This window comes from Carlito syrichta, unplaced genomic scaffold (genome assembly GCF_000164805.1).
Source record: "Carlito syrichta isolate Samal-C Ts95f unplaced genomic scaffold, Tarsius_syrichta-2.0.1 Scaffold301673, whole genome shotgun sequence".
NCBI lineage: Eukaryota > Metazoa > Chordata > Mammalia > Primates > Tarsiidae > Carlito > Carlito syrichta.
The window spans coordinates 504,754-528,349 of NW_007245769.1; the positions used below are offsets into that span (position 1 = coordinate 504,754).

General features: G+C 35.5%; 1 protein-coding gene across 1 annotated transcript in view; it reads right to left on the bottom strand.

Moving 5' to 3' along the window:
• The window catches only part of LRP1B (LDL receptor related protein 1B), a 1,912,798-nt gene that overhangs the window by 483,217 nt on the left and 1,405,985 nt on the right, over positions 1-23,596 (bottom strand). Inside the window, exons 36-37 of the mRNA XM_008055101.2 lie at positions 1,584-1,718; positions 883-1,012 (exon numbers count right to left, since the gene is read on the bottom strand). Coding sequence (XP_008053292.1) covers positions 883-1,012; positions 1,584-1,718 — 265 coding nt within the window. The remainder of the gene's footprint in view (positions 1-882; positions 1,013-1,583; positions 1,719-23,596) is intronic.

The following is a 23,596-nucleotide window of genomic DNA, read 5'->3' on the forward strand; positions in this document are numbered from 1 at the left end:
TGGGCAGGCGAGACCTCATTTCTACAATAAAATTTTAAAAATTAGCCAGGCGTGGTAGCGCGCGCCTGTAATTCCAGCTACTTGGAAGGCTGAGGCGGAAGGCTCGCCGGAGCCCAGCAGGTCGAGGCTGTGGTGGCCGGGAGCGGCCACTGCACTCCAGTCTGGGTGACAGAGTGAGACTCCAACTCAAAAGAAAAAAAAAAAAATTACTTTAGCCTTTGATGAGGTTAGGAGACCAACTGGTATGTTATTGCAAGTGTGCAGGGTAATAAGTAGTACATTTGATTAGGGTTAAAGTGAAGACAGAGTGTGGCAGATTGATAGTCAAATAATTTTAAAGAAATAAGCAAAACTTGGTGGCCAATTAAATTCATTTTAGTTTTATGTATGTACAATTTGGGTGCTCATGAAACATCTAAATGAAAATGTTAAGAGAGGTAGACATATTTATCTGGAACTCAAAACCAAAAAAAGAAAAAACATTTAGCATGAACATGTTGATTTGGCAATCATAGACACAATAATGAAAATTGTAGTTTTAGAAATACTGGTGAGAAAGGTTAGCTATCAAGTGGCTATTTCAGTCATTCAATAAATAATTGAATATTTAATTATATAAACAATTATAACACACAACTTTACACTGGAAATCTAGAAACATGTTGGTGCTCTTCTTTGGATTTACACATAGAGAAAACAACTGCATAATAAATGTGACCTCATCAAATATACTGAAATATATGAGCAAAATAAATAGATTATATTCTTGAATTTTATTTCAGACATTATAACAAACAGAATTATCTATATAAATTTTTTTCCCAATATAACTTAAGAACAATCACTTAAAACTCAGGAGATATATGTAAATCTTAAAATTACCCTTTCTCTGGATGCACAGCTATAGATCTTGGTTGATCCAGACCTTGGGAAATAATTACATAACGGAAAGAACCATTGAGTCTTGCAACTTCAATTAAGTTGAATCCATGATCTGTCCAATATATGTTGCCTAGGAGAAATACAAAAGTGTTCATAATACAGTTGTGAAAAAGAAAATAGTTTCTTAGTTATGGTAAAATTAAATGTTTAAGCATTCACATAACTATCAAGGTATTGTTTACTTCCCGCAGTTTTAAATATATGTATTTTCTAAAAAGAAAACTGTAAAACTAATATGCAAATACTTTCAATCCTAACATCATATCTCTGATTTAAAGCACATGATTACATATTTACATGTTAAAAGTAAGTTGAACTCCCCCCACCAAGAAAATATCTATTTTAACTTGCTACTGACTTCAGGCAAAAGAGAACTTCTAACACTTTTGTTTACCTGCCTTATGAAGCTCTCAGGAGATATGGGCAAAGTTAACACTACATAATCTACTTCTACATAAAAACACTTATCCAAAGGCTCAAAAGTATTAGAAAGACAGGAGCCAAAAGTAAAAGAGACTATATACCCCTGTGGCTAGAAGTACAAAAATGATTGTTATGAGTTAGCAAAGAATTTTTATGAAGCACATTGATCCCCTAACAAAACAAGTGTAAAACAAAAAGAGAAAAGCCATGGATTATACCAGCAATCCAGTCAATAGCTATCCCTTCCACTCTTCCCAAGCCATTGGTAATGATATCTTCTTTCCAAGTCTGATCTCTTTTAGCTCGACTAATTTTATTGAAGCCCATGTCTGTCCAGTAGATGGTATCATTTTCTATGAATAAGACACAGAAAAAACACAGACACATACTATAAAAAGTATCAATATATGTATAGGATCATATTGCAACAGAAATTCTTGGTTTATCATCCTGGGTGTGCTAGAGTATTAATATTCTTCAGGATAATTTACTAATTTAAATAGTAAGAAAGATATTAACAATATGAAAAAACTATTTTAGTCAAATGATCTTTAAAGTATTTTTTGAAATATTTACAAAAATCATCTATCACACTGTATTATTTTGTATTAATTTTCCTACTTATTTTAACTCAATAAATACTTATCCCCCATCAATTTGCAACTTTGATAACAAGCCATGTTTTTTTTTCAAATCACAATTTTTCTCTTCTCATGTATACCTGTGTCCGAGTTTTCTAGTGTAAAAAGAATACTACCGGGGACAATCAACCCAACAAAGTCCCAAAGTAGAGAAACAACAAAAAGAAACAAAGTGCACTTCAACTATATCAAGGGTATTTTAAGCACAAGGTCATTCAAAATGGACAAAACTTTAAAAATGCCTTATCATTCAATTATTCCTTCTGAAGTACTAGTTTCTCAAATGTCAACTACAGTCCCCTTTGATTATCTTTTAGACTCTTATACAAATGGGCTCAAGAACATTTGAAGAATTGCTCTATGCTATCATAGAATCTTTAAATAATAGTGCTTTTTGAATATCTGAATGAAAAATGTGCCTAAAGGCTATAAATGATATATATGTGCATGCATATGCATAAAGGGTAGTAATTATAGACCAATGATTTTAAATAAGCCACCAGAAAGACACTGGGGACGAATCATCAAATAATAAATTTGCCAACAACTAAGTAAGTTTTTGTGTTGTGACCTACATGGCCATTTGAAGAACAAATCCTTTAAGACCAATATAATTTCCCTCTGGCACAGTGACAGACTATGGAAATAAAGAAAATGCAATTAGTATAATAAAGTCATTTATCAGTAAGCTTTGGGATTCTGTTTCAAATGAATATAGTCTTTTATTTTACCAGTTTCACCCAAATAGCCCGTTTGCAATAATGGTTAAATCACCTATTGTTTGAAGCAAAGTAGAGATACCCTATCCAAATATATATCTGGAAAGCAAGGACTTCTTTCATTTTCTAATTTTGTCAAAGCATCAGTTAACATGTTTTCACTGTTGAAATAGAAAATGTATGAACAAACATAAGCATTATTTTTGAATAAATATTATGCATTCTATGTCAAGTTTAATTTGCTTCCCTAAATATTAGACCCATATAGCCAACAACCTACTCTGCTATTTCATCTGTCTGTAGAGAAGGCAGAAAAATTCTGATTTTGTCTGCAACATGCTTTTCTGTCTTCCCTATGACAACTCGCTTTGCCTTTTGGTTTAATGGCTGACATCACCATCCACGGTTTTTTTAACTACAAACTTCAGGATTGTCCTTGGTCACTTTTGCTCATGCTCCACGTGCAGACCATCATCAAATATTCTAATATTTAATGAATTGCCAAATACTTTTGGTTCTTTTTTCTTCTTTCAAAACATATCCAATATCCAACCACCTCCTACACCTTCAACTACTTATATTGCAACCCAAACCACTAATAACTCTTGCCTGAAGACTTGACTTTGAACTGGCTGCTACGTTTCCACTCTTGCCCATGTACTCGCCTTTCCACATGAGTCTTTCAACCACTTGGGAAGAAAAACGAAGCTATAGTTATACTTTTAAAAAGTAAAACTGAATCATTTCTGCCCCTTCCACTCAAACTCTCTAATCACTTCCCATTTCATCCAAAGTAAAATTAAAGTTCCTTCCCATAAGTTTCATGATAACCCCACACCTTCCAACCCTCTCATCTGATATCCTTCCACTCTCCCCCTCACTCAACTATCTCTAGTAACATAGATCTAAAATGAAACAAATATTCTTAAGTCTAAAGTTCTTTACACTACTGTTTCTCTCTTTTGTATTTTTCCCTCCAGATACCTGTACAGTTCTGTCTTAGTGCAAATATCCCCTTCTGACCTAAACTTTCCTATTTTATGAAAATTATTCCCTCTCCATGCTCTACTTCCCTTTACCAAAAACTTATTTTCCTCCATAGCACTTATTAATATCAAACACATCATGTATTTATTGGTTTGTTTGTTTAGTGTCTATTTTGTCTCATAGAAATATAATATCTTGTTGCTCTCACTCCTCTGCAGTGATTCAGGTTCCCCAGGACGCTGGGGGCAGAAGTCAGATCCTGAAACCAGGTAAGCATACGTAGAGAAGCCAGGCACCATTAGGGCCACCCACAACTGCCAAAGGATCCGAAGAGAGGGCTGGGAGTCAGGACGCCTGAGTTTTTCCCGGCTTGCAACCCTGAGTCACGCAGCCAACTGACCTAAGGCCCCTTTGGAACCGACCCTGACACCTCTGTTCAGTGTTCTCTGGACCTGGTTTCCCCTAGGCTGCTGGGGGACGACCCTGGGGCTTTTCAGGCATTCAGAGGTCAGGGCAGAGGAGGAAGAGACACCACTGCCTGGGGAGAACAGTTCCACAGCAGCCAGAGGAGAAATGGAAGTGTCCTCGTTTACTTATTCAGCTGAGCAGGATGGAGCACTGAGCTCGCATCAGGTGCTGCTTTAGGCCCGGCACACAGTAGGTGCTGCCCATGCTAGGATTTTGAAGGTCCCCAGAAAACCCACTCTTCTCCCCGTGGCCCCCAGCCCATATCATGCGCTCTGTACAGTCCACATTCTTTAAGGTCCTCCCAACTCAGATTTCCCTCCAAGTGCCCTGGTTCCCAATAAAAGGACTTCACAGGCACTTTCACATAGAGCACTGAGAAACCAGAACAGGCGAGATGTGTTTGCCCTTGGGATGATCTATCTGCCAGGTGGCAGTCCTTCTCCTCTGAGCCTCCTAAGAACACCTACCAATGACTCTTCCACAGCGAAATTTCATACTCTATCCGAAACCCCATCAGTGTTTGGAAGAACTCAAGCTTACCCCCATTTTGTTAATCCACCAAACACCTAACCAAAATAAAATCATTTTTATGCACATGGAAAAATAAGAAATATAATTTACTTGAGGACTGAGATTTTTTGTTTACTGCTTTATTTCTGGTAGCTAAAATGGTATTTGGCATAAAGTAAGCTCATAGTAAACACCTAGTGCATAGAAGGGTGAGAGTGATATGTTGTATAAAGACTGATTGGGAGGAAAAAAACATGGAAGACACACATATTTTATCATGAAAAAGCTTATTAGCTCACTAAGGAACAGAAGGTATGTACATGAATAAATGGCTACAACTCACAATAATGTAAGATGAGCAGCATGTAAGTCAACAGACAAGTGTTTTTGCAGGAATTTAAAGAAAACAATCACAACAATCTTTATAAGTATATAAAAAAGGTTCCTAAATTTGTATGTGACTCAATTTTATATTATTCCCCAACAGCTTTGTCAGTTCTGCAAAATTTTATTCAGTATAATCATAAAGCATTTCTTCTCATATATATCACTACATCTTGCATATGCATTTTTTTTGTCATGGTGAACTGAATTTCTGTGTTTGTATTTCTTCTTAGAACTTAACTATGAGATATGTCATGGACAGAGATTGCAATTGGCCAACTTTTGCCAATGTACTCACATGAGCAGGAGTAACTTTGTAATACAGAGACTGTCTCTAAATAGTTGAGCCCATGATACCACAGCACTGAGGAACTATTAGGTTTTCTTGTGTCCTTTCTATTAGGTGCATTCGGGAAAGTGGTGGGCAAATTAATCATGTGATGATGCATTAATTAGGGCTAAAAATATAGAACTAAATCATTCATCCATGTCCAAATCCCTTTTCATTATCAGGTTTTTCACATAAATATTATATACCTCACCATCAAACACTGATTAAACTGCTTGCTAAGATGATACAAGTTGAAAGATAATAAAATTTCTGAACAAACTGTAAAGACACAAAATAGAGATAAATGTAAAGATAGAAAGTAAAGCTGAGACTATCTGACTACCATATTTCAAAATGTGATTTTTTACTTTAATTGTATCTAACAGATACTTATAGAATACTAAATATGTGTTAAGAATTATCATAGGCATATGGTGGTGAACCTGACAGAGACCATTCTTGCAACCTTGGATTTTATGTCCTGGTTAGAATTTTCAAAAAGCTATCCTAAGGCATATGGCAATTTGGTAATCCATAATATAATTACTAGATCAGAAAACAGAAATTGTAATTTAAGGTAAAAATAATCATAATTACCTCTCCACAGATATAATAAAACAAATAAGATGTTTTGTAACTGTTTTCAAAGATTACCATATACACAGATTGGTGGCCAGCTATAGTGTATTGTAATTAAAGTCAGAATTAAATGGAAAGCTATATATTGTATGTGTAAAACAAGGAAAAGACCTTTTGACAATGAGAAAAATTAAACTTTTTGAGTTAAGGAAAATGTTTTCCCTGGGTATTTAAGGTATTTAACATGCAAGGTGCTGTCTGAAAATAGAAAAGGGAATAAAAGTCTCAAAGTCCTTTCACTTCTTGACAACCTGTTTTGAACAAACTCTGCTCCATGTTATCATGCACTGCTAGGTCCTACAAAATTCAGAGTTATATTTCCTGGCCTAAATGTACATGCTTTTTCATAAAACAGAATATATACATAAAAACATACTAGGCAAAATATAGTATATAAGCTTACCATGCTACTCTTGTCCACTAAAATAATCATCAGAACACTAGGAAGATAGCAAAGTCAACAAGGACTCTAGGACTGAGTTCTTATCACTATTCCGTTGTATAACATGGAACTTTCACAAGGTTACTTTGTCTTTCCAGACCTCATTTTTCATATAAATATGAATAAAAATTTAAATATACACATATCTAAGATATATATGTATATATATTTGTATAACTAACAAAAGGTCCAATTTAGATAATATTTAGGGTCTCTTCTAGCTCTGATCTTCTAATGTTAAGATTTCATTTTCACTTGCACATAAAAGGAACACTTTAGCTTAACATACAGTCCAATTTTAACTAGCTCGATTGTCTGAAGCTAAAAATGATAAAGCATAATTTTTCCCAAAACACGCTACTGGTAACTATTAAGTCATACTTCTCGCTCTCTTTTTTTTTTTTTTTTTTTTAAAGCAGGATTTATTGAGAGGACAGAAAAGCTCCCAGAGTGGGAGGGGATCCAAAGGCGCTGCCCTCTCACAACTCCTTGTAAACCACAGAACTTTACACTATCCTGTTAAATGTCAGCTTGTTAAAGTTGATCATAGATCCTGCCTATTGACATTTTTAAAAAATCATACGCTATCCAATGAAACTTTTTTTGTGATATCCACAAATTTGATAAGTACATTTTCTATATGTTTACTCAAGCTAGTGATAAATGTGTTGATCTGAATCAAAGGTATACTTTTGACATATGACAGGAGACTTCCCTCTGAGGCAAATTGTTTACTTTCTAAACATGCTTTAATAATTTATAATTTATGCATATCTAAGTGTGAAAATCCTAATTGTACATCTCCATGAAGTTTTGCATAGGGAACATATCCATGTAACCACTAATCAAGACACAGACCACTGCCAGCATCCCAAAGGGGGCTCTTCTTGTGTCCCCGGAAGTCAGTCACTCTCCTCTTCTCTAGTAGGCAGCCACTTTTCTGACTTCTACCAGCATAGGTTAGTTTTCAATTTATTTTTAATGTTTGATAAATGGTAAAATATAGTATGTACTCTTTGACCTGACTTATTCATTCAATATTATGATTATTAAGCCATTGTTTATGTTGCATGTATCTTGCTTTTCTACAATGTAAAAATGCCACAAACTATCCATTTTGAACATTCAGGTTGTTGAACTCTGGCTATTATAAATAATGCTATGAGTATCCTTTTCTATGCCTTAGAGACAATCATTTTCATTTCTGCTGGGTATGTACCAGAAGTAGAATTGCTGAGTTATATGAGAGATAGGTTTAGTTGATAGGGCTTACTTTAATACAGTAATTAATTAACTCAAGAAATTCCCAATTAAGAATCTAGATCTAGACTTTTTTTTAACTGTTGTTGAGCTCTACCATTCCCTTCATGCCTGGCTAATTCAACCATGAGTACCTCATAGTACAGTTGAAAAGGACAGACATGCGGAATACTCACTTATTTTTAGGAACTGATTTAATCTGCTTATCAACCTTAGTTAGTAGTGTTTAACCTTATAGCTAAGGGGAAAATGACTGCCTTCAACTAAGCAATGACTTTAGAATGTAGTTTTCCTTTACTGTTTAATAATAAACAGTAATAGTCATAAACAGCAAAGGGAAGCTTATTATTTTGGCTTCTACCCTGGTGACCAAGATTTTATTTTTCTTCATCAGTGCTAGAGGGCTTAAGAGATAAAAAAACCCAAGGTACTGACTTTTTTGATGAGCCTTTTGTAACTATTGTTATATATGTATAAAACATCTGTATTTTAGAATAGTTATCACACATTATCAAGCTTTAGTTCTTTGGTTTGAAATGCTGGGAGGAAAATGAGTATAGCAAACAACTACAACTTTGGTAAAAGTGGTTATATCCAACCTCAAATCTGAGAACATCAAAATATTGTAAACAGCCCTAGCTTCCCTTATAATAATAATAACTATCATTATACAGCAAGCTCTCTCTCTCCCTGGTAGACATGCTACTCAGTGGGTGATTGTGTGCCCTTTATCTTCCCTTCTTCCCCTGCTCCCTCCTTTAGCTGTGTCCAGCATTTGCTTTCTGGCCTTTGTGCTCACATGACCACTTATAAGTGAGAATATGTGGTATTCAATTTTCTGTGATATTCACTTAGAATGATGGTCTCCAGCTGCATCCATCCTGGGTTTATTAACTAAGGAAACTGCAAATTTTGTGGACAGTAGCATAGGTTCTGGTCATTTTATTAGAGCTTATATATAACATATTAAGAAACTCAAGTTAGAAACAACTCGTTCCCTCTCCCTTTCCCTCTCCCTCTTCCTCCCCCCACCCCCCTCTCTCATTCTGTCTCTAATTTACTTTCTCAAGAAGTTATATTTTCAGAAAAAAGGAAACACGACTCAAATAATTTAAGGACATTTCTAACTTGTGAGCATTAAAATGTACAAGTTTGTTGAACTTAATTTATCTATCCAATGCATTTGCTTCCATCTTATTGGATCCATTATATTATCACATATTTTTAAAATAAAGACAACTGGGCACAATCCCAAAATTATATGTTAACTTATGAGAAATTCTATATAAAGTGGGCTTTAGTTTCTTGAAAAACTTCAAACTTGGGTTCTAAGAGATGTTTTATCTGTGGCCATTACACTACTCTTAGCAAATGCAGTTTTTACCACCTTATAGAGAAAGCTGTTAAATTTTGTTATTGGTATTTTTTTGACTTTTGTTTGTTACATAGAAAAAAAGCCATATAACTGTATAGAGTCAATATGAACTAATGGTACGGATGTGTACACAGAACCTGCAATTTAACTTTGATTATTAGGATCAGAAAAACAAAGCAAAACATTCCTTGCCTCATCACCCTCCAAACACCAACTTTTACTCGGACTTCGATTGTTTACTACCACTTTCAGATGATCTGGTTGCAGATATATTTCCCCTTTTGAGATCAGAAATATAAGTACTCTGTATTTTTTACTGCCATTTATTAGCAGTGATCTTAGTAGATAGGCCCAGACATATAATCATTAACACATTTATGAAAACTGCCTTAAAACCATGTAATTCATTAATTTCTCCAGTTTATCTAAGACAATAGTTCCCAACCTCTTTTTCATTCTAAAACTTTGACCAATATAACATTTAACACTAACCCAGACCCCTATCTTCTGCCCTTTCAAAAATCACCCTCTGAAATGTTTTTGGAAGGAGGCAGATTTCTCACAATCACTCCTATATATATATATATATATATTTTTTTTTTTTTTTTTGAGTTGGAGTCTCACTCTGTCGCCCAGACCGGAGTGCAGTGGCCGCTCCCGGCCACCGCAGCCTCGACCTGCTGGGCTCCGGCGATCCTTCCGCCTCAGCCTTCCGAGTAGCCGGCTAATTTCAGGCACGCGCTACCACGCCCGGCTAATTTTTTTGATTTATTGTAGAGATGGGGGTCTCGCCCGCCCAGGCGGGTCTCGAACCCGCGGGCTCAGGCAATCCACTCACCTCAGCCTCCCAAAGGCGCGGGATTACAAGCTGAGCCACCGAGCCCGGCTCACTCCTATATTTTTAAATTGTCATGGTTTTCAATATAATTTTGTGTTTCTGTTCTGTTTCATGACATCTAGATACCAAGTCCAGCTCTTTTCCTTAATCTACTCTTACTCTGCGCCTAAGCTGATACACAAAATCATTCATACAAGCATGAAATACCAACATTGAAACAGAATTTCTGGAAACATGGAACAAAGAGTTTTATTATAACAGCATAAGAACTCCAAACCAAAATTTAGTTATCTTCAAAAGTGCTCTGACCACACCCACTTTCTGGGGCATTTCAAGTGGCAGTTTCATATGCCCCAGCCCCACACCATATTCCTGTCTCCTCTCTCTTCTTTTCCCTCTCATCTCAAAGTACCATTCTTTCCTCTTTCTGATTACCCATTCTCCAAAGAGAAATTCTTTCTAGACACTGGCCTTAAGCTCAGCAAGCAGCCTGCCTTTGCGTAGTTTAAATTCATTGGTTCTCATATGGCTGCTCATTAGAATTACCTGAGGAATAAAAACAAACACCAAATGTATAATCACTTCTCAAAGATTTAAAATTGCTTACTCTGGAGTAGTGCTCAGGTGACGAATTATAGTTAACCCACCAAAGGCACAGATAAGAAGAAAATCACCTTTATTTAACAGAGACCACGATCTTGTGAAGGAGATTTCGATCATAATATGCTATCTGCCCCTCCCCCCATTTCAATCCTCCTGCCATCCCACTGCTATTAGTGACTCCCTACTAAAGAGATTTTTAAGCAGAGCAGGGGTTGACTTGGTCTCCTATAGACTATCAGATTTGGAGCTATATTTTTTTCTATTTGGGGGAAGACTTTAATTTGAAAAAAAAAATCCGTTTTAATCTCCTCAGTTGATATTGATATATTATTGACTCCAGATGACAGAAATCACGGCTCTTCCATCTATGCCTGAATCAAACTTAACCACAAGACAGCTCATGGGGAGAACACTTTGTTTTGATCTTCCTCTACTCCCAATAAGCTGACTTTTAATAAAATATACACTCTCATATGCCACAGATGTACGTCATTTGTTTGCTATTTTTTCTTTTAAATTATATAGACATTGTGAGTCCTGAAGTTGATCATGCTTTCTTTTTTATTAGAAATACAAAAATTAAATTTACTGCTAACTTCTAGCAAAAATATAGCATTACAAAGCATGCATTTTTCTCTGTAGTTTCATCCTTTTTTATTTTCTAATTTTTCTCTTAGTGGTCATTTCCTCACACCATAATTGTTCATTTTATTGCATTTGTTTTTATTTTTGGAAGTTATATAAAATGATTTTTAGAACAAGGTTGATATACATTTTTAACTTATCAAATTATGTATTATAGACACATGACTTCAAAGTCAGGCACACACACTTTAGAGAGTGACTAGGAGAACCAAGAAAATCCAAGACAATACAAGAAAATGTTAAAGTCGTGGCCTCTACTTTTATGTTCCTCAACCTTTAAAAATCTCTACTTGTGTATATATCTATAATCTATTAAATCATTTTTTTATACAGCAGTAAATACATGATTTATAAACAAATAATTTATTAATAAAATAATAAATAAGCATGTATTTTAACCAAAATCTCTTTTTGCTTCACTGGCAGATTGTGCAATAAAAAAGAAAGGTTTAGTACTAGTGATGCAACTGCTGCATAATAACCATTTACAATGTAAGACATAGAAAATGAAGATTTTTTATGGCACAATAATTTTTTGTAGAAGACTGCTTATGATGGGAGGGATAGGCCTGCAATCTCAGATGAATCCAGGCTTGATGAATCCTTGCTTTCTTGAGGATCAATGTCTCCACATATACAACACCCATTTTTGTCACTATTGAGCCATGACATGCCAGTTGAACCCTCTAGAGCAGACTATGAATGTCATATGAATTAGGAGAAAAGCAAGGTCAGTAAAGGTCATCAAGGAAGACTTCACAGAGGAAGTAAAGTCTTTGTTGATCCTTGAAGACTGGGTAGCATTAGATGAGATAAGACATGCAACATAATTCACTGAAGCCTAGTTCCGATAAAGAATGAATGTAGTAATTGTGGTCACTTTCAGTACAGGAGGAAGTGACGCAAGATCATTCCAGCTAGAGTGATAAGCATAAACCACAATGACAGTGAGTTCAGAATCCATCCAACGTCTGGGTACAGACATGAATTAAGTTGAATTGTCTAGTTTTTCCAATTTTTGAAAGAATTTCTTCAAACATTTTGTAGGTTAATAAAGACCCAAGTTTGCTATATTCCATATTAAAAGGGATTCAATAATAAAGTGCAAACAAATTACATTTGTTTCTTTCATTTTGAGAAAGGCAAATCAATACAAACACTAATGGGCAATTTTCTTACAGCAACAAATCACTAAGAACTCCATTCTTGTGAGTAAATAAAATAAAATCTGCAGACTTCAAAGATTTTAGATATCTTAATCCCCTTAAGGTACAATGTTATGAAACCTTAGATAATGTGCATTCTCTTTTAAATTACTATTTTATCAAATAAGAAATATATGTTTGTCTAGAGTCTGTGTCCTGAATGGAATTTGCATTAAACATACTTATTACAAAAGCAATTTCATTTTTGGATTTTGAACTATTTCCTCTTAAGGTAACAAAAATAATCTCTCACATGTTCTTAAGCATTCACTCTTTTTATTCTTCAAAGCAATTTCACTATGCTGTTTTCATATGTATTAAGTTAGTTCTCACAGTCCTTGTGTGGCTAATTTTGACTTTCAGGTAACATGAGAACTAAAATGCACTGTCACCTTCTCAAATTTTTCAGATCAGAAGAGAACCAGTAGCTATTCCAAGGAGAAATTTTTAAATTTATTCTGTTTTAGCTTTACAAAGGTAAGATGTAAAACTGAGACAGCATGTTGCATATATATCTCTTCAGGGAACCATCAATTCATTTAATAAAACACTACCATTTGATTTTACTTTTATTTTTAAATAAAGAAAAGGCAGAAACATTGCTCCTTGAATGCTTGGTTTATGTCTCAATCAGACAAAGATGAAGCGAAAGTCTGAAAAAACCAAATATGTTTGGATTTGTTTTTGTCATCATTATCCCTGGTGGAAAAAAAATACCTTATTTAAAAAGCTTACTGACTAGAGAAACATAGTATAATGACTAAAATCTGGAACACTAAGTTCTAATATTTTGAGTTAAAATCATGGCTCTGTTACTTGTTGGCTCTATGACATGAGCAAGTTATGTAACCTTTCTGCTCAATTTCTCAATATGCCAAATAGTTATAACAGAATTGTGGTGAGGATTAAATGGTCCATCTGTGTTAAAGCATGTAATACTTACCACTTAATATAAATGATAAAATGTCAACTATAATAAAATTTAAAATACAAAGGATATGATATAAGAAAATGATGGAAACATACTAACAATTTAATAATTTTATACCTTTTGAAGTTTTCACTTGGTTTTAGTTTAACATAAATTGTCTCTATAAATTTAAAGCCAAAGAGAAAATATTTTGGTATTTCCTTTGTAAAAGGAGAAGACTCTGAGTTTAATTAATCACAATCAAGAAAATAAATTGAGAAATAAAATATTTCTTTAAAATCAGACATTGCTATATGTTTCAAAGTACCATCCATGATTTAGACGATTTTTATACTAAAAGCTAACATTGATTTGTATACATAGAGGCATCTCATATTTTTTAGAAAGGTGAAGTTGTTTACTGTTAAAAGTTACTACAATCACAGAAAATCTGCTCTAAAAATTCCTTGAAATTGCCCATACTTATTGTTTAGGGGCAAGATAAAATTTTTTCCAGATGGGAAAAAGCTAATATTAACATTGCTAACAAATTGCTGTTCAAAATGACCATTTAAATGCTTACGCATATTATTTAATTTACAAATGACATATAGATATATAAAAATCTTATATGATTATTTTCTAATTTCCTTTACTGTTATTGAATCACTGCTATCATGGCAATGAAATAAGGTATATAAGTGTGCTCTAATTGAGCTTTAAAAAAATGTTTCTTTTTTGTGGACACATTTCTGCTAAAAACAAATGTGTATAATGCAAATCAATAATTTTTTATTTTAAAGATGTGGGGTACAATTCAGGGTTAGGTATACAAATGTTCATTATGCAGGTATCCTTATTAATGAGGTATGACCCCCCTTCTCTAGGCAGATTTCCACTACTGTCAATCTCACTTACCCACCCCCTACCTGGCAGTTTCCCACTACTGTCAATCATTCTTTTATAGTATTAGGATAATTGTTCGAGGTCCACTTATGAGTGAGAACATGTGATACCCAGTTCTTTGTTTCTGTGAAAGATCACTCAGTATTATAGACTCTAAGTCCATCCAGGTTGGTGTGAAGTTCATGATTTTGTTCTTCTTTATGACTGCATAATATTCCATCGTGTATATGCACCACATTTATTTTAATCCAGTCCTCTTTTGTTGGGTAGCATGGTTGGTTCCACATTATTGCTAGCAAATCAATACTTTTTATTGAGGGCTATATGTATTACAGGGAATGCAAAAGTGACCAAGCAGCCTCCTTCAATATTCCTGAAGAATAGATTACCCTCTTATAGGTATTTGCTAGCCATATACATTACCTATCATTTCATAGTAAATAATAGTTGCTTCTCAACCTATATTGAGAATACTTTGAAGGAAGGCCCCATATTCTTTTCATAGTTAGCAACTCAGAAGCCAATGCCATGTCTTAGACAGAGTGTACACAAAAGCTAAATGAATGAATGATTAAATTTGACTTCATTCTTACCATGAAAATGCTCTAGTTCAACAATTCAGAAGATGGATCTATTAGAGCTGCTGCCAGAAGCCGCAACCCCTAATGAGGCAAAATGGAGGTTACCCGAAAATGGGAAAAATGCTGACTGGGAGCAGAGCCCCAGTGGGAAGCGGCCATGCTGGAGGCAGAGCCCCATGGATCTTATTGAAGGACTCCTTTTGGCCTTAAAGCAATGCGTGCTTAGGCTTGAAAAACACTTCCCTTGATAAATAAAAGAATTAGCTAGAATGTGCAAGGATGTGGAATTAGCAGTAAACCTATGTATAGAAATATAAAAAGGGCTCAACAGAAAAAATTTCCCTCCTGAAGAGACAAGGGAATGCAAATTTTGCAACCTTTAGCTAAAAAGGAAAAACAAGTAGTCCTCACACCCTTTATAAGTAACAACATTGACAGTTGTGATTGATGAGGAAGTGAGAAACTGAGACAGAGTATCTCCAAAAACAGGTGTTTTCGGAAAAAACAAGTCACAGACATGCCTTTTGATTTAAGAAATATTATAGTTTAATTAGAAAGAAGGTTAAAATTAAAGTAAGGGTTAGAATTAAATAAATAGCAGCTATAATTAAAAGATAAATGTTTATTATAGATGTAGGTATTAGTTAAATATAAGGAATGGGAAATAAGCTTTAAGGTAAACTTAAAATTATACACACTTAATATAGGCTTAAAATTAAATACATTTAGGATTAGAAGTAAGATTAATTTCATATATAAGTGTAGATTTAGACATGTTTTGTTTAGAAATATAAAATGTAAAATAGGTGATAAGAAAATAGCAAGTAATATAGAAAAGGCAATTAGAATTAAGAAAGTTAAATTTTTAAATTAATAGAATTAAGAATTCGTAGTGGGTAAGATAAGGGTGGCTATATAAAAGAAAAAATCAAGTCAATATATTGCTGCTGAAAGTATATATAAGGATAGAATTAAGAAAATAGATTAGTAAAGGAAAAGAAATAGAATAGCGAAGGGAAGAGATTCAGGTGACCTAGGGGTCACAGGACGTGGTTGATAAATTGGCAGCTGGTATTTTGTTACACCACCTGGTAGCAGGAAGAAACAAAATGAAACTTGTAAAGGTCAACTTCCCCATAAACAAAAGAAAAAACATGATGTAAACATTTAATGTGTAACATGGGATACATTTTGTGGGTAGGGGGGGTCAGTAAAAAAACTATATAAGCTTGTAAGAATTGAATAAAAGTTGGCAGAGTCTTGAGCTCTCCCCAGGAAAAGGATTCCTGTCATCTTCATCTTTTCTTTGTCACCGTTCCCGATTCTCTCCAGTCAGGCCCCTGACTCTCTCTGTGGAGCTGGACTCCGGCAAGCTGCCCTAAATCTATTCATTTACCTGTGCTCCTCTTTGTTTTTGAGAGGAACATACTTCCTTTTTTTTTTTTTTTTGAGTGGAGTCTCCCTCTGTCATCCAGACCGGAGTGCAGTGACCGCTTCTGGCCACCGCAGCAGCCTCGACCTGCTGGGCCCCGGCGATCCTTCCGCCTCAGCCTTCCAAGTAGCTAGAACTACAGGTGCGCACTACCACGCCCAGCTAAATTTTGATTTATTGTAGAGATGGGGTCTCACCAAGTTGCCCAGGTGGGTCTCGAACCTGCGGGCTCAGGCAATCCACTCACCTCAGCCTCCCTTTTACCCAAACTAAAAACCTGAGAGCTGTCTTTGACAGCTTCATGTCCATATTCACGTAACCATCACATCCAATTATGAAGTCCTGCATATTTTAACTCTTTCATTTTTAAATATTTCTATATATACCATGACAGTTTCACTCCGGCTCTCATCATCTCTGTTCTGAATCATTTCAACAGCCTCCTAAATGATCTCCCTTGCTATAACTTTATTCAATCCTCAAATCTATTCTCACAACTATCAGGGTAAATTAGCTAAAATGCAAATCAGATATTTTGCCTAACATTCTTCATGTTCATAAGTTCCTCATGACAGTAGGAAGACGTTCAGCTTTTTTAGTAAGTCATACAAGGCCATTCATTATCAAGAAAGGTGTTAAGTTTAGATTGAAGCTATCTCTTTGCATATTTTAAGTTCAGGCTAAAAGCTTCTCCATACATGACAAACTGTAACCTAATCGTATGTGTAAGCAGACTGTAACCTACTCTTATGTCAGTCACTGAGTTTTGCCAGTCAAAGGTGGTCAACTGTTAGGTATTCAAATAATGCAAACACAGCTGTAACCAATCTGGCTGTTTCTGAACCTCACCTCCATTTCCTGTATGTCACTTTCTTTTTCTGTCTATAAATCGTTTTCAACTATGTGTTAGCACTGTAGTCTCTCAGAACCTATCATGGATCAGAGGTTGCACAATCCATGAATCATTCTTTGTTCAATTAAATTCTGTTAAATTTAATTTGTGTAACATTTTTTGTTCAACAACAGTGACATCCAAACTTTTTGATGACTACAATAATATGAACACTCACCCTCAATATCTATATTCACTCCATTACACATGTTTATACATATGAAACATATTCAACAATATAAATTTTTCAGACACACAGCATAAAATTAAATATAAACTGTTGCAATATTTTCTTCTCCATATTGGACTATTTTATGCAGTTCCCAGAATGTGTGCCTTGTTCCTGTCTTGGAAAGATTGCTTCAGATGACAGGTACTTCTCTGATGTTGTCTCATACACTTTCCTGCCACTGTCTTGACTCTAGCAGCACTGCTCTATTTGTAGCTACCCCCACTCTCTTATACACGTGCACATCCTGTCATCTATCACTTTTATATCTTTTCTAATTTCATTTCTTCTGCACATCATTACATAAGAAACTATTACTCAGACATTAAGACTCATGTACTTCCTCCTCCAAGGAAACCTTCTTGACCATCCCAGTCTAACTCATGATCCTCCTTGCTGTTCTCTTAGTAACCTATGCTTCTCTCTATCATAATAACTAACTCAGAGATTGCACAGCTCACATTTTAATGTACCCTCTTCCTTTCTAGTAGATTAAGACTGGTCCTCATTCGTTTTGGATTCACAGTGTCTCTCTCCAGCTTCCCATAAATGAGAATTGAATAAATATCAACATCCAATGGACAATAATACAAATACAATGAAGTGAATGGCATAAGAGTTATAAACAAAGTATTCTAGATTAAAAGTGAATAAGATAAGAAATGCCTTTCTAAGAAGATAAATAAGTTAATAAGGTAATAATATTTTAGCAGCTTCTTAGCAGAACTAATAAGCATTTATAAAAGTGTATATTCCCTCCTATGGCAAAATATTCAAATAAGGTGGAAGGCTATGATTATAATACAATTTTATCATACATCTAATTATATATAAATATATGCTAAATGAGCAAAATCAGATTCCATAGAGTTCAAGCTCAAAGGTCAAAGCACAGCAATTATAAAATTCTAAATATTTAATATTACAAAAATGTTTGACAAGTCAAACACAAAAAGCTATATTCTTTCTTTCATACTTTTTAGAATAGCTTAATAATGAAATTACGTGAGGCCTGAGATATGTTTGAATCAGATGAAACAAATTGGTCATGAATTGAAACTGGTGATTGGCGCATGGGGGTTTCATAATTGTTTCTCTCCACTTTTTTTTTAATGTTTGAAAGTTTCCATCATAAAATGTTTAAAAAGTACTCTACCAGATTTAAGTGAAGTTCCATTTTAATTATCATTCCTGATCAGATTCAGAAGCATTTATGGTAATAAAGCACATTAGGAAGTTTTGTCTAATCTTTGATACTACTCAGTTGGATGACACTCTCAGAATCCTATCCATGCATGAAACCAAGAAACTCCAACAATTTCAGCAAATATTTTACCTGAACTGCACTGTAATATATTAACCACAGAATTTCTATTTTGGGAGTGAAGAAATAGGCTAAAAGAAAAAAAAAGGCGTGAAGGAAAGAAAGCATTGATATGAGCTAGGTTTTGGAGGGTATACATTAGAATTAATCATATTCTTGGTCTCAGCAGAATCAGGAACAGGGTTACTAAAAATATGTGTTGAAGCAGTTCAGGCAAGAGACGATTTTCACCTTAATTAGACCATGCTCATACTGATGAGAGGTTAAGGATTATATTAGATTAGAAAACTAACTAGGATGAAATGGAAAAAATGTAAAGATCCCATATCAGCTGACATTATCAAATAGATGAAGAGATAGATCATTTTATTTTTTTAAAGGCTCAGAGGTTTAAAAAAAACAGATCCCAGAGAGATAAAGAAAAACAAGACTCCTTAAGAAATTTTGATTAAGTAAGAATACAAATTTTTAGAAAGTTTGTGAAAAAATATCTTAAGAAGGGTAGATCAAGGATGAAGATTTATTCTGAAGTAGCTAACGTGAAACATTTTCAATTATCAAAGTAGAGATATAACAATTCTCTCTCTCTTCCTCTGCATGTGTGTTTGTGTGTGTGTGTGTGTATTTTATCCTCCTGCTATAGGTATTGAGCAATAAGCCACTTAGATCTTAAAAGAAAAACAGTGACAGACTATTAGATAATAGAAGTCTACAAAAGGAAAACCAAGAGGCAACTCTGGTGCTTCAAGAAATCTAGTGAGTGACTGAGTGGATGCGCCATCTTCCCTCAAACAAGTCAAAACATGACACAAATAACACTATTTTTAACACATATATGAAGGAGAATGCTACCATATCAATTTTACAATATATATCCTATTTTATTGCTGTTGTTTGTTGCTTCAGAAATGCTTAAATGCCCAACTTTTATGAAAGGTGATGTTAGACCATAAAACTGAATAATTAAAACTATGTCCATGAAAAGCTGTGTACAAGAAAGTCCAAAATATTATTCATAAGAATCAAAAACTAGACGGAAAAAAACAGGAATCCATCAACAGACAAATGGATAAACAAACTGATATACTTACACAATAGATATTACTCAACAATAAAAAGAAACATACTACTAATACATGCAAAAACATAATGGATGTCAAAAATAGTATGTGTGGTGAAAGAAAGCAGACACAAAGTATATATCTTGTTATTTTGTTTATGTAAAATTCTAAACTAGGTGGACTAACCAGTGGTGAAAAAAAATCAGATTGCTGATTGATTCTGAGACTAGGTGTTAAGTAAGTAAAAGCAAGAGGAAACTTTCTAAAGTTATGGAAATAGTCATAACTATTGGAATTGTTATTTATTCATTGAAACTGATTGAAAGGCAAACTTACCATCTGAACATTCAACTATAGGTAAATTATATGTTAATACAAAAGAATCAAAATATACAAATATTTGCTTTAAAAATTGCCTATGATAAATTTTAAGTGGATAATTTGGCTTCATACTGAAATATAGATGTGTTTTTGATGTGCAGGGCCCTAGGAATATATTTGCCTAACTTCAAGGAAATTACAAAATAGAAGAAAACTCATAGGATGATAAACTATAATACATGGTGGAAAAGTTCAGTGACAATCCACTGGGGCAGATAAATTGAAAACAAATTCTTATCAAGCACCAGCTCCTGTGAAGAGACCATTTTAATCACTGTGGTTACGCAAATATAAATCAGACTTAAATCTGCTCTCTATGAAGATGAAATTCAGAAACGTAATAAAGAAATGTACATGAGTAACTATAAGTTAGAAAGGACCCTAAAGAAAATATGAAAGAATTGTAATGAGAATCCAGAAATAGGAAAAGTTATATTCATTTGGGACACTAGACTTGGAAGAAACTCTGAGAATGTGGCACAAGTGAACATGCTGTTTATTGGAACATGAGAATAATAAAGAAAATCATTTTGGAAAATGATTTGTGTAAATACCTAGTTTATTAGTTATGAGAAGGTGGCTTTTAGTACTAAGAGTTTAGGATTTTTCAATTTAGAATTTTTATTCAATAGTGATGATGGTGATGATATTGTCACAGCTGGGATGACCAACCAGTCTGCTTAGGACTTTCCTGGTTTTAGCAGTAAAAGCACAAGGTCCCAGGAAAGTCATTAGTACTGAACATAAGATCTCTGATTTTAGGGTGTAGAATTGAAAGATGGTCCCAGCTTCTGTGTTCTCAACCTACTTCATTTGTGCCAAGCTGCTTTCAACTGATGACTGTGTGAAGCAGGGATACTAAAATAGGCCCATTTCAGTAACAGGTGGCACTCCTCTGACGGGCAACCTTGCCTTGACAGATGATTTTGGCTCCCCATCCTTGCTGAAACTCTCTTGGAACTGCACCACAGCCTCAGACATTTTCTACCTTCCGTCTATGTTTCATACAGCTCAGATCGCCATTGCTGTCTGACAGTTCTCATCATTTTCTCTCACAGGTGTTTTCCTCAATAAAACTCTTACATATGTAACCCTGTCTTGGCTCTGCTTCTCAAAGGACCAAACTAGCACAAGCGGTGGCAGAAGTGGTCTGAGAAAATAAAAGGCAAGACAGGGGACTCTCGATTTGGCTTTCTTACTGCTCAGCAGATGGCAAAGAGGACACAGTCCTGAGCGGTATGCGGGGCAATGACAGGACCATGCACATGATGTGAAATCGCTAAAGATTTCCTAAGTGATGTGGGAAAACATCTTGTTGAAGGGGGAACATCCTCGCAGGTGCAATGACTCATGCACTTGAAAAAGATGGAGGGAACAATGCCTACAAAGATGGCAGAGCTGGCTGGTTACTGATACAATGTAATGACACTCTATAGACAGATAAAACACTGACAGCTGTTAACAAGCAGTTAGGACTAAAGTGAGAGCCACATTTGGTAGATTTCAAAGAGACCCCGAACTCCAGCAGTGGAAAAGTGGACACAGTTGAGCCACAAACAGAACCTCTCATAGTTAGAGTTCCAGAGTTCCAGAGATGTTTAAATGTTCAGCAAAGGCTAGAATCAAAGACCTGGTTGGAAAGACCCAGGAGAATGAGAATGAGAATATCTGAGAGTTGGCTTCTGAAACATCCCCCTCGGAATCTCAAAATTTGCAGAGGTGGCCCACTTTTCTCTCGTAAAGGCTAGTACTTCTCTTGTGCTGAAATATATTGCAGATATACCTCACCCACATGGCAACAGGTTTCCTCTTAGGAGTTACACTCATTTCCTGTCTTGGCTGCTTGGCTGATAACTAAGGTTAAATCCCACTATAACCCACCTGGAGATTACGGGGCCTCACAAGGAAAGAAAGAGATGAGACACCAAACCAAACCAAACCAAACCAAACAAAAACTATAAGAAATAACTGCATGACCAGCAGGAGTCAGAGAAGTAACCCTGGAATTTTATTTTAAGGGTGCTTGGTGGGGAGGGGGCTAGATTATAGGATTGGATGATCAAGTTGTTTTTGTTTTTGTTTTACAAGAGGGCGTTTTCTTAGTATATGAGAACAGTCTGGCAAGAGTCCCAGGATGTGGGACAACATGTCTACTTAAGTGGCTCTTAAAGACACAAGAAAATATGCCTTTTCTCATGTAGAAATACCTAATCTAACCTGCTAGATGTCAGAAGATGAAATAAGGATGAGGGAAGTATAAATACAGACTAGATATGCGATATGAGAAAATAAAAACCACCAAAGCATTATGTTCCAGAGGATTCAGAGGACACATCATCCACTAAGGCTGACAGTAACGAAGTGATGGTAAGGGAACCAACATCACTAAGTTCAGTGGTGGTTCTACTCGACAACTAAGCTGGGAAAAGCAGTCATAAAGCTTGGCTGAGAAACAGCCTGTTATGCGGCAACCCCAAAACTGAGCGGGCTAGTGTGTAAGGATATTTGCATATTCAAAAGAAGTCACCCAGAGGACCAGCAGGCAAAGACAGTGGTTTATTAGAACTTATAGGAAGCACCGATGGCAGCAGGTTGGTGAGGAAAAGGTCTGCCTTTGTGGCCCTGATGGCAGCGGGTCAGCATTGAAAGAACCAGTGCCTCAGGTCAGTACAGCATACAGTTTTACAGACAAGCAAGTCAATTAATCAAATTCCTGTCCTAAGTTTACAATTCCGTTGACTGCATGTGGCAAAAAGGACACAATCCTGAGTGGTGTGTGAAGCAACGACAGGACCATGCACATGATGTGCTTTTCTGACCTATATATAACTCAGGAATCAGTGGAATTGGAGTTCCTGGGAACCCAAAGGTAGATACACTTTGTCAAAGGGTCACAGCAAAAGTCCCTTTGAACTAGAAGCTACAGCAGCTGCCAAGCCACTTTGCATTGCTTTCAGCTTTGCTTGGTCACCTGCATCCTGTGACTCATTATTAGGAATATGTATACCCTTCAGTGACCAGCTTTGGTCAGAGGCCCCTCCCTGGGGAGAGGTAGAAAGAAGCCAGATATAGGAGATAAAAGTCTGTGTTCACATATTTACCTCACACATCTATGTTTTGTATCCCTTCTCCCGCCCTACTCCATGAATTAAGAGAGACCAGGTTGCTGTGATTAATTGCCAGAAGCCAAAAGACTAAAATGACCTTGACTGGAAAGGTTGTAAGAACAGCCATGAAAGCTTGACTTGAGCATGATGTCTTTAAGGCCAAGAAGGGAGCTGCTTAACATCTACAATGGCCCCACAATGAAGGAGCAGAAGCCAGATAGTGGTTACCCCTAATAAAAAGTCATAATCAAGCCAGGATCGGTGGTTCAGCCTGTAATCCTGCACCTTTGGGAGGCTGAGGTGAGTGGATTGCCTGAGCCCGTGGGTTCGAGACCTGCCTGGGCAGCGAGACCTCATCTCT